This window comes from Eptatretus burgeri, chromosome 6, assembly GCF_056783735.1.
Source record: "Eptatretus burgeri isolate ZD-2024b chromosome 6, Ebu_testis_v1, whole genome shotgun sequence".
Lineage (NCBI taxonomy): Eukaryota > Metazoa > Chordata > Myxini > Myxiniformes > Myxinidae > Eptatretus > Eptatretus burgeri.
Window position 1 is genome coordinate 13534342 of NC_140966.1, and position 14287 is coordinate 13548628.

At 39.9% G+C, this 14287-nt stretch overlaps 1 protein-coding gene across 3 annotated transcripts in view; it reads left to right on the forward strand.

Moving 5' to 3' along the window:
- Positions 1-14287, forward strand: part of IGHMBP2 (immunoglobulin mu DNA binding protein 2) — a 198540-nt gene that overhangs the window by 70289 nt on the left and 113964 nt on the right. For all 3 annotated transcript variants that reach the window (XM_085884086.1, XM_085884087.1, XM_085884088.1), the window contains exons 7-11: positions 1522-1722; positions 1968-2115; positions 2962-3136; positions 6388-6570; positions 8621-8736. In XM_085884086.1, coding sequence (XP_085740212.1) covers positions 1522-1722; positions 1968-2115; positions 2962-3136; positions 6388-6570; positions 8621-8736 — 823 coding nt within the window. The remainder of the gene's footprint in view (positions 1-1521; positions 1723-1967; positions 2116-2961; positions 3137-6387; positions 6571-8620; positions 8737-14287) is intronic.

Genomic DNA, 14287 nt, shown 5'->3' on the forward strand with positions numbered 1-14287 from the left:
CTGCTGCAGCCTTGATCCAAGCAGCTCTGCCTTCGCCTTTGACAGCGAGAGATCTCTTACAAGATCATTTAAGTCTCCCTGGTTCAGAAGGTGTGATTCTTGAGTGTCGGGTTCAAAAGGTTCATCATCACCATCCTCTTCACCACTGCTTACAGCTATGTTCTGATCAGCTGGAGGTGTTGGAACGGGGTTCTCGTCATCATGAGGAACAGGTTTACGAGCAGAGACGCAGTCAGCGTACTTGATGTGACCTTTATTCTTCTTGTTGAAGCCGGCGATGCTTGTGCAGCAGAAATAACAATCATCATGATGATTCTGCGGCTCACGCCATATCATGGGCACGCAAATGGCATGCTCGCGCGCTTGCCCACCAACCAATGAGTCAAGGTTGTGTGACAGCTTGTGCAGCAGATGTGTGGTGCCCAGCTCTGTTCTTGGTCCCCCACCTTACACCCGAAGTAGTGAAAGTAGGCGGCCTTCATTTTCACTGCTGTAGATATACTTCGCTGTTGATCTTTTTTGGTATACCGACCACAGACATAACAGAAGTTGTCAGGATGATTGGTACAGGAACGCCTACTCATCTTTATCTGAAAGAAAGAAATATAACACAAGTTAACAACAATTGTACGAAATAGACATGTTAAAGACATATGTAAATTTCATTGAAATCCTGACTTCTAGGCAATGGGAATATTTCTGTTCCTGAAAATCCTGACGTGATACAGCAAAACGGTTATGATTTTTGAAATCAGCGTACCCAAATTAGTCTTAATCACTTTACACATCTCCAGTAAAAAAAATTTTTTGAAATTTGTTGTTCAGTGTATCGAGCATAGATAGAGTCTGGAACCCCACCTTGCTCTCCAAACTCTGCCTATGGCATCCATAGCCAACTGGACACATGGCTTATTGACTTCCTTTACTCTCGTAGCCAACATGTGGCTCTCAACGGAATCCTCTTATCTCCTCTCCTTATTAAGGTTGGAGTGGTGAAGGCCGTGTTCTCGGCCTCATCCTCTATCTAAACTTCATCGATCTCTCTGAGTCTCTAAAATCTTGAAAATCCTCTTTATCTCTTTGCTGATGACTCCACCTTCTGACGTAACATCCCTCATGTCTTAACATATGCATGCAGCAGCCTCTTCTCTCTCTCTTCAGACTTTGAAAAGAAATTACAAGCTGGTGAAACACTTAGAATATGTCTTTCAATCCTAACAAATCTCACACTCCCACTCTGTCTCTCTGGAAGAACTGTCTAGCAAACCCTCCCATTTACTTTCTTGATAATCCTCTTCAAGAAGTTCAGTCATTCAAACTTTTAACCTCCAACATCAAAATCCTCCACAAGCCTCGACACTGTACACAAAAAAGTCCACAAACCCAAGTGTACCTTTCTGGCCAGATACTTCCAGGATATCAAGCCCTTTGTTAATTTACTACTTTGACCTGGAAGGTGTATTATTAACTCTTGATTTGAGCCCTAAATTATTTCTGTATGGGTGCTGCATCTCTGCCCAGATCCTGGCATGTGCTCCGTCCAATATTGCTGTGGACAATCTGGCAGAACGGTTATCCAAGACTGGTGTGATTGCCCTCCGTCTCGGACATCCAGCTCGCCTACTTGCTCCAGTTCAGCATCTCTCTTTGGATGCAGTCCTTGCACGCTGTGACTCTGCTGCAATTGTGCACGATGTGCGTTCAGACATTGATCGCACCTATGTAAGTCTGGGTTCCAATCTCCTTCCTGAAAACCAACCCACTCCAGTGGAGGTCTTTATTTTCTTTCGAAAAAAGATATATTATTGAGAGCTCTTAGATTATTAATATGTCCATAGATTATGAACATAAATGTTATCTTCTGGTTCTGAAGATCCTCATGTCAGGTTAATTTATTCTTTTAAAATCAAATGCTTTGTTGTATGTTGGGAATGAGGACAATTTGAAGGCATATCACGTTTCTGCAGGGTAAGCTAAAGAAGGTGCAGGATCGAGGTGAAAGGGCTCGCCTACACAGTGAGTTGAAGATCTTACGGAAAGAGTTGCGAGGTCGTGAGGAGGCAGCAATGCGGAACATCCTGCTCCACGCTAATGTTGTTCTTGCAAGCAATACTGGTAAAGCTACAGGAGAGTTTTCTCTAAAGACCATGCAAGATTATGCCAGAAGCACCTTTGCTTTTGTGGTCAGTGGTTTGACAGACTGTATTTGCACCTCAGTCAAATATTTATGATTTCTTCCAACTCACTGTGAAATGGTTCAAGTACTATGTACCAGCCATACTGACATGTCGTTATGGAAGTTTTTAAAAAAATTTAATAATCAATAACTAGAATGGCACACAATAGAGTGTCCATACCTCCACCAGGATGAACAGTTTACATTTTGTATCCCAATGATGGGTTGGATCCACCCAAAACTTTTTGAAACATCATGTGGTAAATTGTTTTTGACCCCATCTCTCAATGGAGAAGAATCACTTGGAAAAATTAAAAATTCTCTTCTCCGAAAAAATTCACAGCTCGTCCGATTCCATCCATAACTTTTTGAGACGTTGTGCTGACAGACAGACAGACAGACAGACAGGCAGGAGTAAAAACAGAACCTCCATCCACCTTCATTGAAGGAGGGAACAAAAAGCAATACTTTCATTGACCTGTAGATGGTAAAAGAGTACACATATGATTTTCAAAACACCAATTGGAAGAATAGGCTGTAAAGAAAAAAGTTTCTAGTCGACTCCGTTGAAAATGAATTCTTTTAGATCAATTTTTACATGAGAGGACAAGTCTTTTCGGTTTTTAAAACATTTCTTTCATTTTAATCGTGAGATGATTATTTTATTTTGCAATTATGTTGTCATAATCATAAAGACTTTATTGCATAGGGGGTCGACTGCAGCAATTTCAATTATGTGCAGAAATGTTAATTCACCAAGCGATGTTTGTTGTGTTGCCTGTCAGGTGCCTGTATGGATGGTCCTCTACACCTCTTGCAGAAAGACCACTTTGGCCTGGTCGTGCTAGATGAGAGTGGCCAGGCAATTGAAGCGAGCTGCTGGATGCCACTGCTGTATGCACCTAAGTGTGTGCTTGTTGGGGATCATCTTCAATTGCCGCCAACAGTGCTTTCTTCCAGGTGCTGGTGCAAGCCTGTTTTCCACAGCAGACCTCCTATATTGAGTCGGTGAAGTTAAAATGTGCAACACAAATCCCTTGTCCCCTTTGCAGGTCAAATATCTGAGTGCATTTGGATTGTTGTTGCCAAGGAGTCAATAGTAACTATTATTTTAAAATCGCACCTGTGTCCGAAGGAAGCGGTTCAGTTTGGCATTTTTAATATGAAATGGGCAAAGCCTAGAAACTAATGAAACCCTTCAGACATACCCTTGAGAATCACCCTTTAGGATCACCCTTTAGAATCACCCTTTAGAATCACCCTTTGGAATCACCCTTTTGAATCACCCTTAAGGATCACCCTTTCTAATCGCCCTTTAGAAACACCCTTTAGAACTAGAAGGGCACTCAGTGGAGCGCATACCTCCACCACGCAATGCCTGATCCATAAGACCATATCGGGCCCAATACATTTTTGAAAAATCATGCAAAACAGTACTACATCAGTACTATAAACCTTGGGGGAGGAGGGGGGGGGTAGCAAAGCATCGGGGTGCAAAACCATAAAGGAGGTGGCAGAAGACACAGAGACCATCGACGTGTCTGCGATGAGAAAGTGAGAGGCCTTTAGACTCTTCTTCAGTGCCACATCAAAAATGCTCTCTCTCATTGTGATTGTTTGCACCGAAAGTGCTCTGTGGTTTGTCTTGGTACTCTCTTATGTGACCTTTAATTGAAATCAAACGTAAATGTGGGTTGACATGTAATGTGAGTAAAAAGCATATCCATCGACACATTTGCATCAAATTCTATTTTCTGGTTAAAATTTTGTTTTTTGTGGTTGGTGGGGGGGGGGGGGGATAGGCACATATCTCTATATCTATAAAACTGAGGCTGTGTGTCTGTGTGTGTGTGTGTGTGTGTGTGTGTGTGTGTGTGTGTGTGTGTGTGTGTGTGTGTGTGTGTGTGTGTGTGTGTGTGTGTGTGTGTGTGTGTGTGTTTATGGTCGTTATGCATTTCCACAAACTCCAACCGATTCCATTCAAATTCGGTACGATTATGGCTTTTGGTCCAACCTAGGTCATGGGCTATAAATTTTTTCCATAACACTTCCGATATTCCTAAAAATCGATAAATCGATATCCCTTATGGGATATGTCTATATATATATATATATATATATATATATATATATATATATATATATATATATGTCTATATAGACATACACATATATACATACACATATATATATATATATATATATATATATATATATATATATATATATATATATATATATATATATATATATATATATATATATATATATATATATATATATATATATATAGACATATATATATATATATATATATATATATATATATATATATATATATATATATATATATATATATATATATATATATATATATATATATATATATATATATATATATATATATATATATATATACTTATATAGACATATATATAGACATATATATATATATATATATATATATATATATATAGACATACATATATATATATAGACATACATATATATATATAGACATACATATATATATATATATATATATATATATATATATATATATATATATATATATATATATATAGACATACATATATATATATATATATATATATATATATATATATATATATATATATATATATCAGTTTTTGGCCAATCTCAATGGTGAAGAATCACTTTTTAAATATTCTCTTATCCGGATCTGTACCAAAATCGAATCAAATTAATTCATCCTTGTCACACTCCCAACCTGTCCACCAACTTTTGCTAGAATACATTATAAACTTTTTGAGATATCCTACAAACAAACAGACAGACAAACAAACAGGGAGGTGACTACATAACCTCTGTCCACCTTCGGTGGTGAGGTGAAGATACTGTTACTGTGAATAAGGGTGACTCAATAATGTGAGCAAGTGTCTACGATTTGAATTTGCTCATTAACATTTCCCCAACTTTAATGATGCAGAGATTTTTCCTTTATGATGTGAACTGCATTTCCCCAAAGACTATTGCAGCCACTTTCACCACACATGCTGTTACTCAAAATCAAAAACGATGATGAAACTCCTCATATGTGCCATCTGGAGGCAAATAATTATACAACATCATTCAAATTAAAGAAGCCACCCATAAATGGCTTTCATCCTTTTGGACTCATCAGCTTTTGACCAAAATAAATTAACATCTCACTCAATAGAAATAGTGCATCAAATAGACGATCAACAATGACCGGATGCTCCAGGTCCACCACCTTTTGGGTGGTATGAGGAATGGATGTGTGTAATATTAAAGGTAAATCTTGAATTGTTTTTGAAATCTCGCGAACACAAAAGTATGGTCGGGTGGAGCTCATTTTAATGTCCCCCGTGTCCGACCTTGTCAGATCGGTTGGGGCCAATAATGTAAATATGAGCAGTTGGAATTAGAAGATGCCAAAGAAGCATGTTCTTGAGATTGAATTCTGCAGATCATTGTGTTGGTATTATGTGAATTGCTTTTTTTTCAAAAATAAATCTTAAATCATCAAATTTATACTTTTTCAGATATTGCCCAGAACTCTTGCCTGAGGCATGGAAAGATATTTCCCATTTGTTTAAATTGAAGTTTGAACGTGGAAACAGTAAGGGAAAAATTACCATCTGTAGAATAATCCCAACATTTACCTGAAACGTTTTATTTTTGTATCGCAATCGAGAACAGTCACATGTCGAATTGAGCCAACTTTGTTTGGTCAATCAGGCTCAAATCCGAAAAAAATTGGAGGAGTCGGCAGATTTGAAGGGAATGTGGAAGACTGTAACTTGCAGACGGGTTGTTCCAAGCAAGAAATGTTTCATAACAGACATTAGCACACATTCACATTCTCTTGTGTTGCACAGTGTGTATGTATTGTTTCTTTCACATCCCAATCGTTATATCCAGTTCCATTTTAATTTAAGGTTGCACACTTTCTCTTCTGCGTAAGAAACTGATGCAATTCTTTCCATTGCATACTTATTCTGGATATTTCTGACCAAGAAGCCTATAAAATTGCTTTCACCATTTTACTTTGTGAAAGCTTGCTTTAAGCTGCATTTCTTGATGACAAGGTACAGGTAAATGCTTTCTCAGTGGTGGGTTATTCTTTTTGTGTGTGGAAGTGTGCGATTATCTGGATAACTGTTTTTGCTTTGCATCATTTGTTTAATGTTTTCATTAATTTGCAGAGCAGCAGCAGAGGGACTGGGAACAAGCCTGCTAGAACGACTGGTAAAGACACACGGGGAGAAAGTTGTGCGCATGCTGCGAGTGCAGTACCGGATGAATGACGCCATCGGGGGGTGGGCTTCTCGGCAAATGTACAACGGCAACCTGCATGCTCACCCCTCTGTAGCCGCTCATCTCCTCAGGTTAGTTTGTTGAAAAAAATGTTACCCTGTTTTGTAAAGTAATTTTTTTGTGTACCAGTTCTGCACAGAGTGGAGCCCCGTGGAGGAGCTACAGCACAAAATTTATCAGGACATAAGAGAGCGAAACGAGCAATAGAAAGATAGGGGGGGACACATTAACAGCAAGGTTGAGAGACATAGTAGAGGATGATTTGGATAAAGAAAGGATGTGGTGAAGAATCAAGGGGATGAACAAAATGGATACAGCTGCAAACTCTCGGGAAGGAGAAACTTGAAACCTGCAAAGCGGTGGATTTGAGAAGGGGGAGGTTAACAGAGGTGGAAAAGATCATGGTTGTGGATGTCGGATGACCTGAGATGGTGATGAACTGTATTGAAGACCTGAGAGAATAAAGAGTTTGAAGAGAATAATGATGTTGGTTCCACTTGTGGAGGAAAAAATAGGAATGAATGAGTGGAGGTGAGCAGTGATGCTGGATTTTGGGAGTTTCACAAGAAAGGGTTGATGGTGGACCACATGCGCCAGGCAGAAACCTGGGGGAGAGGTAGTAGAGGGTACAAGAACAGAAAGGAGGCGGTAAGGAAGTTTACTTTTCTCAAAGCATTCACCATCCTGGATATCATTTATAGATGATTCTTAAGATTTGCATATGAGACTCGTTTGTTTTTTTTGTATACCATGTCGAGGCTCGTGAGAGAGCTTAACACACAGAACGTATAACAAGGCAGGAAACGAGAGGGGTGGGAGAGGGAAGCACAAAATAGTGGGGAACAGAGACAATAGGATATCTGTGGAAGGGAGAGGGATGGGGCAGAGTACAAGGGGTAAACAATATGGTACTACAGGGACTTTCAGAAAGGAAAGCAGGGAATTTGAAGCAGGTGGGTTTGGGGTGGATTAACAGGGATAGAAAAGATCAAGATTTTGGATGGGGGAAGATGTGAGGTGGTGGTGAACAGTTGTTTTGAAGACCTGGCAGGAGGAGTGGGATTGAAGAGAGTGTGGGAGTTTGTTTCAGAGGTGGGGAAAAAGAAGAATGAAAGAATGAAGGTGAGCAGTGATTCTTGATTTTGACAGCTTCACTAGAAGGGTTTTTTTGGTGGACCTTGAGTGCCCTGCAGAAATATAGGGGAACAGCTCGCAGACCACGGGAATGGGCGGGGGGGGGGGAGGTGGGGGAGACAAGGCTGGAGAGGAGATGGTATAAGACAGAAAGACCACCGACCTGCCTCTGGTGAGAGACCCAATGACTCGGCCTCATCGCGGGAGATGCCAATGATCCTAAAAGCCTTGGTTTCCACAGCGTCAAGTCGTGCTAGGTGTGAGGCAGGAGCACCACCCCAAAGGGGAGAGCAGTACTCCATCAGACTGCAGATGAAAGCTTTGTAAGTGGTTTGAAGCTCAGGTGTGCCAAGGAAGGGCTTTGCATGACATTGGATGCCCAGTTGGCGACTGGCTTTGGAGGCCAACTTGGAAATGTAGCTTTCCCAGAAAGATCGTGGTAGATAGTGAGACTCAAAAGCTTGAATGGAAGAACTTCTTCAAGGGGATTGGTGAGAAAGTAGATGTAGGTGTTTTCCAGACGGTCTTTTCAGAGAGACATGGTGAGGGTGTGAGATTTAGGATTGAAAGACATATTCCAAGTGTTGGACCAGCTTGTGATTTTATCCAGGTCTGCAGAGAGTGAAGAGGCTGCTGCCTGCCAATCTGAGGGATGAGAGATGGTGTGGCAGACGATGGAGTCATCAGAAAAGTGATAAATAGACTTTGGACTTACTGTATTAGATTACAATTTATTTTTAAGGAAGGAGATGTATCCAGCCATTTATAGCAAATTATAGTATTTTTCATGCAACTAATTCTTGAAAAATTATGATCTTTTCTAATAAGGTGTAACTTCTGTTTTGCATTTAAAATGCAGCAATTTGGACGGATTCTCTTGTAGCTTGTTGAGACCTATTTCGAGCTGAGAAATTCTTTAAAAATTCCATGTTTTGATGTAGTTTTTTTCTTGATTCTCCATTGCATGATTCTGTCTTGCAATAACAGAGACCTACCGGGTGTAGAAGACACTGAAGACACACGACTTGCTCTGCTTCTTATTGACACTGCAAGCTGCGGGTTACATGAGACTGCTGATGAAGAGCAGTCAAAAGGCAATCCAGGTATCCTGCAGTTAACTTTTCTCTTTTTTTTCTTTTTTACAGTATCTAAGGTACGTAGTGCAGCTGCCACGGACACATCTCAACATAACACAGGGCAGTTAGACAAGACAAGCATGTCCACTGAGGTTGGGGGAAGTGCTGTCACTTCCCAGGGCACTTCTAGGTACCAACGATGTCACAACAATGGTGCCACCTTTCCCACCACACTCAGCGGGCATTTTCCAATAAGGAATTTGCTTCTCCCCATGGATGCCAACCTTTGGGAATTGTCTGTGCTCTTCAAGCAAGGAAACAACACTTACCATTTTTAGTGTTTGGTGTCACTCATTTGAGGTTTGAACTGCCAACCTCCCAGACCCAGAGCGTACTTACCTTCAAGTTGTCTCGCTTGACATTGATTCCCAACCCAACTCTGCTGTCAACCTGGTGCTTCACACATGTTGTTTCAATAAGTGTATTTCTAAAGAGTAGGCATTGTGTTACAGCACCCTCGCCAAATTGAAATTATAAATTCCACACTATCATGCCACAATAAATTATGCACACCAGTTGCAAGTTCATTAATGACTTCTCTTACCGTTCCTCTTTTCGTATTAATTATTAGAATTCCTCCTCCCCCCCCCCCCCCCGGTCCCGAAAAAAAAATCTGCTCTCCATTCTATTTAGTCGAAATGTCTCATTTTTGTTTCTGGCTGAAAAAAAAACGATCACCATATTAGAAATCAACAATTTAACAATATCGTACATCACATCCTTTTCATGTTAACATCTCGGCACCGTACAGATAACAATTTGTTTTATTTAATATTAAAAAAAAAATTACGAGAGGAGAGAAGGTTCTCTGGAAAAGAAGAAAAAATAGAAGTTTTCATGGATGGAAGATGGAATTTCAGAAATTCAGAGAGATGGAATTTTGGGAGTGGAAAGATAAAGGTGAGAATTCCATAGTGAAGGAACATAACATGAAAAGGTATGATCAATCGATGTCAATATGCAGTTTTTTGGACGAAAAAGGGAGAGATCAGCTGACCAAAGTGAAGTTGTTGCATACTGTAGGGTTGCCTGAAAGCCACTTTACCCCTGCTAAATTTCTCGCATCTCCCTCCCTTCCCCTCCGCTCTCCCCCACAATGGTATGCGGTAACATTGACTCACTGAGGTGGGGTCAGTGGGAAGTTAGACAGCATAGCAAACAGAAGTTGTTTGTGTCGAAGAGCAGTTGGTTGCTTGTGTTTGGGTGCGTGACAGGGCACAAACAGGCCAAACAATTGCTCAAGTGTGGACAACTTTCACAGAATGCTTTGGAATACCTTCTCCACCAAAGCAGATGTTAAAGTGGGGGAAAACAGGCTTTTGAACCGACAAGTGTGAAGGACAAGAAACGCAGTGGACAACCAGTAACAGGAAGAAACACATGTGCTGCTCTGTTAGCATCAGTTGACTGGTCGCCATGAAAGTCAACAAGGACAGCCAGTGAACTTGGCATGCCGTGTGCGGACCACTTTGCAAACTTGCATGAAAAGAGATCTTCAGTTGAATCTCTGGCATCCATCATTTGTGAATGACCTAGGTGATGGACTGGTGCTGTACATCATGTGATATCTTGCTTGATACCTTTTATACCCTCCCAACTGCCCTGTCTCGAGGAAAAGTGTTCTTTTCAGATGAATGTGCCATCTATCTAAGCTCACGGACACGGAATGTGGTGTTCTGGTCGAAGAAAATCCACATTTCACATTGGAAATGGAGCATCATCCCCCACACATGTTGTTATAAGCAAGAATGACCTCAAGACATTTATTTGGTCACTATTTTTTTATGGACTGTTGAACACCATAGCTTACAAACATGTGTTAAACTGGCTGGAAGCATGACTTGTTTCTGCTTGAATAGCTGAATGTGTCTGGTTTCAACAAGACGGCACACTCGTGCATTTTGCATTGCATGTTCGTGACTATCGCAATGAAACGTTCCCTCGATAATGGATTGGACACAGTTCACCAACATCACCAGCTCCTCAACCATGGCCACCATGTAGTCCAGATCTAACGACTCCAGACAACTCTTTGTGGGGTTTCATTAAGGAGAAAGTGTCACCAAACCAGTATCGGACAATTGAAGGATTGCACGCTTCAGCCATGGCCTCTTTCACACAGGTGACTCCACAAATGCTACACAAGATGTCTAAGAGGACTTGGTGACAAATTCAGTGGTGCATGGAGAATGATGGAGCACATACAGATGCAATGACTGATTAATTATTGAAAGTCTAGACTCGTATGCAAAAAATCCAGAGAAAAGTGAACGTTTTATTGTGCTTTTAGAAAAGTTTGTTGAAAGACTTTATCGAACAAAGAATATCCAAACTGAACTGGGCCGGGTTTCATGGCTAACTTGGTACAACATCGCGAGTTGCTCTCCTAAAAGCTGCACATGTTTGCGAATACTTTTTAAAGTTTATGCATTCAAAATTGTTCTTAAACATGTTAACATGAGGTTCCAGACACAGAATGTGCTTTCATGAAAACCCCCATCAATGAACCAAGCATAGACAAAGGTACAGTACAAACAGGAAAGACGCAGAGCTGAAATTCATTAATCTTGCTGTCAGTGATTAATCTACTGCACCATCAACATTTGCTATATCAGATTACAACTATCTCATATCCTATTGCTTCGACTTCCGCTATCTTGGATAATGCATAATTCATCTGCATCAAATAAGGATCTTCATTTTGGAAGCATGATCCAGAGCGTTATCAATTTCTTCACAGGTTGAGTCCAAACACACAGAGAATCTAGAGTGGGAGGGCTGGAGGAGAGCGGCCGAGATGAATTCCCAAAGCGGGATTATATAAAAAGCATGTACATCATTCTCAGATATGTTGCACCTCTCCAATTTTTATATAACATTCACAACATTGAATATATACAATCAAATTGAACTGCATTTCACTCGTTTATTTCATGTCCAACACGGCGCCTGCTATTGGCTGCATAGGGCGAGTCCAAATACACAGCGAATGAAGGGGGGCAGGGGATTATTATGGTTCGTTAGCTATTTGGGTTCAGGCACAACTGCATACGACATCCATTAAAAAGAAAAAAAATTATTATTATGAATGAGTTCTATTAGCTAGAATAATGTTTATCAGGAACACCCTGTCCCAACAGTTTCAAGTAAAAGAGGCTCTATTGTGTTAATTTTTGATAATGATCTCATTGTATATTACAGTAATATTTCACCTTTCCCAATTTGACAAAAACCTGCAGGAAGATGCAGTCTGTATAATTTCTGATCGAGACTACACTCTTTGTTCAAAATTGCAAATTCAAGGATTTTTTTCATTTTAACAGAGTGCTTCCTTATTGTTTGTACCTTTTGGATTTTTGGCTTTTGGTGTTTACTCATTCAAATCTATTTCAAAAATGTATTCCATCACTGCAATGAAATTGTAATGGTTTGTTTGAAAAAAGAAACTTGGATTATATTGACACTGTGAGAAGGGAGAATTTAGTAATGGCAAAAAATATTAGGCAGGTTGACAACATTGGAATATTGGAAGGGAGGAGTATTTTATTCAAAATAAAATTGTTCTTGTGTACCACTTGAAGTACCACTTAAAGACCATGGTGTATCCTAGAAAAATGGATAAAATGCATTTGCAATGGGTTAACAGTATTTGCTTTGATATTCCCCGATGACAGTAAGAATTAGTGTATTCATAGAACACGATACTCCGCGTAGTGTTCAAGTATATACAGGAAGGCCTTACCATTCACGGGAGTGACATTCTTGAAAGTCCCCGTGAACCGAAAATCGACAAACTTTGGGGATAATAGGGAAAATCGGGTTAGGGACCTCAACTTCAAAATTTCTCCAAACTGTACCCTTAATTAACATGTTTATGCATTGTTTTTGTGATATTTATTTTCATGAATAAAAGAGTTACTGTATAAGAACATAAAATAACATAGTATTTTCCTGAATTAAGAACATAAAGTTATTCTTGAGCTAAGATCATGAAACTTACCTTTAATAAAAATAATAATAATGATGATAAATTTGATTCAATAATGTGATGTTGATGGTGATGGTGATGTTGATGGAGATGATGATTATGATTATTATGATGATGTTGGAAGGCTGGAGGGGGTTATTGTGTTGACGGCCCGTGTTAATTAGGTGACTAAATGTAGAAAATAGATTGCCAACCCACGATTATTCGAGCACATTGACCGCAATCTGCAAACATTGCCTCAATAACTTCATCACGAAAGAACAAACCCACCAACGGCAAAGCCCTCCTGTACTTCAATTTAAATAAAAATAATGATTTTAAAGACCGTTAAAAAAAATCCGAAACTTTAGCGCGACTCAAGCAGTCATACACTAACCACCCTTATACTCTAATAAAACGACGGGTCAGGTTGGTGGGTTACTTGGCTGGGTGAGCTTTTCCTGGTGGTGGTTTTGGTATGTATTAGACATTGAAAAGCTATGGAGTTAATGGTCTCATGGTGGTTACCCTTTGCCTGTGGGCTGGCGGCAGCACTGCCTGACCCCACATCACAATATACACTTTATAATGGCCTCAAAGCGGATGTCAAGGCCAACATAATATGGTAGCTTAGCACATTGCCCAGATTATGAACTACATAAACCTAAAATTTGGGGCCTTGAGTTGCTGCGGCTCGGCCATGAAATAATAACATACAAATGCACAAACAGACGCACAAACATTTGAAAATATTTATTTTGATGAGCATGTGGATTGAGGTGAAGGGGAGCATGATTATAGCAAAGTGCTCTTACCAACCAACAGGATAAGGGATGGCAGAGGGACACCAGAAATGCATCGGCACAAATAGGAAGGTATACCAGATTCGGTGGCACAGTTCGAGCATCCGTGGGAGGTCGGCGGTTCAACTATTACCCTTGCAGAGTTTATACCAAAGTTTGAAAAAATGGTAGTGCTGTTTTTTTGCTTCACAATCTGCATTTGGAGGATAGATCTTGGGTAAACCCTGTGAGTTGGCATTTCAGGGGACAGGGAAATTTCTCCCTAATTACCTTGCTGATTATGGAGAGAAAAGCGATGCTGTAAAGATGGCGTCACCAGCACTCTGAGTTCTCTCGAAAGTTATGTCACTTCCCCCATGGTCAGCAGCTGTGTTTGTTTGAAAGTCAAGTCCTGTGTTGTTTCATTATTTGTCTACATGTGTGTTTGTGATTTGTGTTGCATCTCTTCCACAAGCCTGAGTCCATGTAAAAATCGAAATGCAAGAGTGGAGATTCATACAAAGGCTGGAGATAATTTGGAATTTTTTTTATTTTTATCACTGGGAGATCCTGATTGCCAAAGTTTGAAGTCAAAAAGAAGAAAACAAACACTGAAAGGTATTTGTTTACTTATTACTTAAAATAAAAGCTACCGCAAATAACCACATTCCCAAGTGCTCCCCTTTTCCAGGTTATTGGGCCCCCCTCCCACCTCTCCCTCACCACTTCTCATTTGTTAGTTGTTGGTTGTTGTTTTGTTCATTTTCTG